Source organism: Amphibalanus amphitrite, unplaced genomic scaffold (assembly GCF_019059575.1).
Source record: "Amphibalanus amphitrite isolate SeventyFive unplaced genomic scaffold, NRLGWU_Aamphi_draft 000132F_arrow, whole genome shotgun sequence".
In the NCBI taxonomy this organism is placed as follows: domain Eukaryota; kingdom Metazoa; phylum Arthropoda; class Thecostraca; order Balanomorpha; family Balanidae; genus Amphibalanus; species Amphibalanus amphitrite.
Genome location: NW_024881627.1, coordinates 557,119 through 561,992, shown reverse-complemented (window position 1 = coordinate 561,992; position 4,874 = coordinate 557,119). Strand labels below are relative to the sequence as shown.

The following is a 4,874-nucleotide window of genomic DNA, read 5'->3' as shown; positions in this document are numbered from 1 at the left end:
CTGAGCGCACTTACAGCCATTTCGGCGACTGTTACAGCCGCAAAATGGCCGTTTACGAGCAGTTCATTGTCGAAATGTAACGCCCAATGCTGGGCGTGCAACTGCCGGCCGCACGCAAGGCCGGGCGGGAGGGGAGGATTCCACCGCCGGACTGACAGCGGAGACGGAGTACGGAGACGGACAGCGGAGTAGACCGCCGAGCGACTGAGAGGGGGAACAGGAGGGGAGTGGGAGGCTTGGAGGGACAGTATGGGTGGACACCAGCAGATTATCGATGTAGCGAACAGTCACCTTGGGACTAGAGGGGTACCTATGCACCGTGCATAATTTGCCCATTTCTTATTCATATAAAGTTAAGAGAAAAAGCTGATGTTATGACGTGTATTGCAAATCAAGCTCAGAGGGCTAATCAGTACGCCGATGTCACTGTGGGCCTTGCGCCATATTCTCTCAATGATCTCGTCTCTCTTTGCACCATTCTTCTGCGATCTCAAAACTGCCGCATCCTGCACCACACCTGTGGCCTCAACATCATTCTCTTAACTTCTGCACTCTCCGTGAAACACGGGAGGAGACCCGGTCTTGGAGGGGCGGCGGACTGCAGCAGTGCGGCAGGCATCGGGCAGCCTCGCCCGCCGCCCGAGCACCCCTTCCGAGCTCTACGGAGCTGATGATACTCTTGGCCTCTAGAGGGAGGGTGGGGGTCAGACGGTCCTGTACGGCGAAACTGTCGATGTTGCCGGACCCCCTTCACGGACCAGCCCCAATTTGCTGACCTTCGGTGGTGGTCTCCGGCCGTGTCAGTCTTCCAGCGGAAGGAATCGCCGCAGCCGATAGGTTCTGTAGCCTGCCGGTCGGGACAGAAAGAGTCGAGTCAGAGAGGCTTACGTCCCACGGGACGGGTAGTACCGGCCCAAGTGTCGGCCAAAAAAAGACAGTGTACAGTTGACAGGCAAAACCACACCGCTAACTACCTGCCTTCACAACATTACACACCAGTGAATGGCTTCATCCACGGTCACTCAAATTCCAGCAGCAGCATCCAAAGCGAAGCGAAACTCACCCCGGTGTGGCAGCCGTCAGTTGACGCCGCCGCTCAGCGTCGAGCTCCGTTTGGAAGTGTTGCTTCTTCAGGTCATAGACCAGGTCAGATCAGCCGGCAGGCGCGCAGCTCTGGAATACCGGTTGTCGCGGTCACAACCCCGTCACTGATACAGGACCAGCGGGACGGCACAATTGGAAAACTTACCGCTCCAACTTCTAGTCCGAATAAGGGCTTATTTCTCAAACCGTTGTAGAATGACTTTTTTAAGCGATTACAAACTGAATGTTGATCATTCTTTGAAGCCCCTTACAATTTACATGCGGTACCGAAAATTTAGCGGGTGTCATATTATTTACGCGGCCTTTTAGGGGATGAGAACCACGGATCAGCGAAAATGTTTTTAGTGATTGTTCTTTTTATAACGTTTGTCCGCGTTTTTAGGCATAGCATGAGTGCCACGATCCATGACACAGGGGGCATTGAACACATATCTGTATCCGGGGTCCGGACAGATCGGAAACAGACGGGATAGGGCTCCAGTCGCTGTGCGACCGGCGTGCAACTTACTGCCGGGCTGGCGGTGGTGCGCGGCGCTGGACCGAGCGATAGCAGCTCGGTCCTCCCAGACTCCCTACTCGCACCGGTCAATACAGGGGAGACGGGCCGCGGCGCCGACCGCTGCCTCGGCGGTCGGCGCCTCACCGTTTATTCTCTAAGACAGCGCGACACAGACATGGACACAATGAAGCCTCGAATGTACACTGAGAAATGCAGCTCTGAGCGCGGACATTGCTCGGCCGGCGTCACCCGGTTTTGCCGGGGCCGACGGGGCCACAAATGCAATGGTCAGCTCCACTAAAACTACGCACCCGTCGTTTTGGACTTGAAATTCTCGCGGTAGATACAATTGTCAATCAATGAGAAAAATGATTACGGTAAGAAAATGCATTCGATCGCGACATTAGCCAATAAATACGGCAAATGGTAATGGCTTGATGGTGGTGCCTTTTCAGCAGTGCTGCACACGCCCGCGACCGTAGCGTCGCCTCGCGACGTCCGGTTGTACTAGCAGTATTCGCCGCGACCGTTAGGGCCTTGGAGGGCCGGGGACGGGGCCACGCGCAGGCACCCCGTGACACAAACGCGCCGAGACGATCTGGTTGGGGGCACAATGGTAATACTCAACACTGGGGAGGGCTTTAAGTACTCGCGGTCGCGCGACCCGTCACCGACGGACACAGCGCTCCGCCCGTGTCCGCCAGCGCGGGTTAAATAGTTCGCCTTCTCCGAGCACTAGCGCACTTCCACCCCGCTGTCTGCGTAGTGGCTGGTTAAGGTCCCAGCGTTACCACGATTTGATGGGTTTGATGACAATATGTATAAACACAGTGGCATGGCTGGTCACCAGTGCCGATGTTTTAGCAGACCGCCAGCGAGCACCCCATTGTGACTCAGTTTGTACCGTCCCTTCGGTCTCCGCCCCGCGCGGTGTGCCCGCCGGCCGTGTGACCGGCCAGGGGTCGCGGCTCGCTACAGAGACGGAGCACTGGGAGGCCGGGTCAGACACCTCCCGGCCACGAGCGGAGCCCTAGGCGGCCGCCGGCTCGGCCGCCGCGCCGTTTTCGGCGGGCTGCTCTGCCTTGGAGCCGTTCGTGTCCTGCTCAGACTTTGGCTCGGCCTTTGGCTCGGTCTTAACGCCAGCCGCCGCGGGCTCGGCGGCTTTGGGCTCTGTTTTAGAGTCGGCGGATTTAGCCGCCTGCATTACGCCAGCCTCCGCCATGATTTTGCCAATGTCCTGCAACGTTTGGAGGGCACAGAAAGTCAGATGTGAAAATGTGTAGCTTGCGATAAGAGTGTATAAACGAACAAATCCCTTTCCAGGAATTTTATGTACCGTAAATGATACGGCACCATAGAAATAAATGCCTAAATTTGTATAAAAAAAAAGAACAAGGGCGGTCATTCAGATACTAAATGGCCGATGAAAAATGCATTATGCAGAATGCAGACTCCTAGAACAACTAAGCAAAAATGGGTCGAACGAAACATTGCACATTTTACGCAAGCATCACTTTGAAAACAAACTCTGAAGAGCTTCGCAAAGTTATGGGATGTATGAGATAGCAACACAAATGGAACGTCGAACATTCTACTCTCAAATGAAGAATCATCGATAGCTTTCTGCACGCATAGAGTAGAGCCGAATAGACTTCACTTCTGCCAACTCTAAATTATCCGATAGATGAAGGCCCCAATTTATATCACTCTACGTACAATTGGAATTTCCAGGTAACCTTCCTGACTTTCCGGTAATAAGGCATCATCGTTACCGAAGCCAACTCCTCCACCGCAGGACCACAGCGGCAGCGGTGCCCTCCCCCTCCCCCATCACCCAGCCTCTCTCACCTCCTCGTCGTGCATGCCGATATACTCCATTTTGGCGGCTCGCATCATGGAGGTCACCTTGTTGCGCTGCTCCTTGAACGCCTCAAAGTCCTTGGCGTCGCCCGACTCGCGCGAGGCCTCGTGCATCTTCTGTTTCTTCTCGATCTCGGCGCGCAGCTCGGGAGTGACCCACGGCTTCAGCAGGTCACCGGCGTCCCGCTCCTGAGGGACGGGAGGGAGGGTCATAAGGGAGTTTCGGGAGGGTCACAGGGGAGTTTCGGGATATACCACGGCCAAGAGGTCACCAGTACACTACAGGACAGTGCGAATCAGATGCAGTGAAAGCAATGATTAAAAACCATTGTCAATCCCACAAAACAATAACTCTAAAAAAGTCTACAAAAAATAAAAACAATGATGAGCCAGAATAATACTAAGAGGAAAAAGTAATCAGATTACAATGAAAAAAAAAATCCACCCGCAACCTAAATAAGCAAGGTTATTTTTAAACAACTTAAGTGCCTCATAAAAATCCAACGTAATTCTAAATGGTTCTCACCTTTTCAGTTTTGGATGTTTTCTTCAGTACCTTTGGTGTCTTGGACTGGGGAGTTGTGCTGGCCGCAGTGGCTCCACGGCCACGACCCCTGCCTCGCGCCGGGGCGCCCCTGCCCCGAACTGGGGTGCCCGCGCCGCGCGCTGATGCTCCTCTGCCCCGCAGTGGGGCGCCTCTCCCGCGGACTGGAGGGCCTGCGCCCCGCATCGGAGCACCCATTCCTCGCATCGGAGCACCCATGCCCCGCATCGGAGCGCCTCGACCCCGCATGGGGGCACCCCTTCCTCGCATGGGAGAGCCCCTAGCCCTCATGGGAGCACCCCTGACTCGCCTCGGAGCACCCCTACCGCGGAATGGAGCACCCCCGTCGTGGAACGGGACGCTCTCCTCATAGTACGGGCCAGACTCCTCATAGTACTCTCCGCCCTCCTCATAGTACGGGCCCGTCTCTTCATAGTACTCCCCGCCCTCCTCATAGTACTCTCCGCTCTCCTCATAGTACGGGCCAGTCTCCTCATAGTACTCTCCGCCTTCATCATAGTACTGACCGCTTTCCTCATAGTACGCCCCGCCGTCGTCCAGGGCCGGTGGGTCGTAGAAGGGTCGCGGCGCGGCGGAGCGCGGTGGGTAGCGCGGCCGCGGTGTCACGGGGGACATCAGCTGCTGCGGCGGTACCAGCGGTCGGGGCCGGCGCAGCGGCGCCAGCAGCGGCTGCGGCCGCGGTGCCGGCGCGCCCGCGCCGCGCGGCGGCCCCCGGACCGGACCGCGCGGCGAGCGGCCGCGGCCCGGTTTGAGCCGCAGCGGCGGTACACCGTGCATCAGGTGCGGCGGGGCCGCCGGCCCGCCGCGACCCCGTCCTCCGCGTCCACCCCGGCCTCTGTTCATCAC

The 4,874-nt window shown here is 57.0% G+C and overlaps 1 protein-coding gene across 2 annotated transcripts; it reads right to left on the bottom strand.

The window, feature by feature from the left end:
* Positions 1 to 263: 263 nt before the first annotated feature.
* LOC122382028 (myosin IC heavy chain-like) lies at positions 264 to 4,874 on the bottom strand. Of its 2 annotated transcripts, XR_006256619.1 has the most exons (4): positions 3,990 to 4,874; positions 3,452 to 3,652; positions 1,064 to 1,173; positions 264 to 847 (listed from the first exon to the last, which is right to left on the bottom strand). XR_006256619.1 is itself a non-coding variant. In XM_043366894.1 (3 exons), the coding sequence occupies exons 1-3, from the start codon at positions 4,803 to 4,805 to the stop codon at positions 2,634 to 2,636; spliced, it is 1,224 nt and encodes a 407-aa protein (XP_043222829.1). In that variant the 5' UTR covers positions 4,806 to 4,867; the 3' UTR covers positions 1,702 to 2,633. The 2 variants fall into 2 exon arrangements, 1 of the variants encoding a protein (XP_043222829.1); XM_043366894.1 differs by lacking the exons at positions 264 to 847; positions 1,064 to 1,173 and adding an exon at positions 1,702 to 2,840 and having other exon boundaries at positions 3,990 to 4,867.

Excerpts from the sequence above, each read along its gene's own strand:
- LOC122382028 (XM_043366894.1), bottom strand. The coding sequence starts at position 4,805 with ATGCACGGTGTACCGCCGCTGCGGCTCAAACCGGGCCGCGGCCGCTCG. Across the intron at positions 3,653-3,989 it reads AAACATCCAAAACTGAAAAG|GAGCGGGACGCCGGTGACCT; the intron begins GTGAGAACCATT and ends CCCGTCCCTCAG. Across the intron at positions 2,841-3,451 it reads TCGGCATGCACGACGAGGAG|GACATTGGCAAAATCATGGC; the intron begins GTGAGAGAGGCT and ends CAAACGTTGCAG.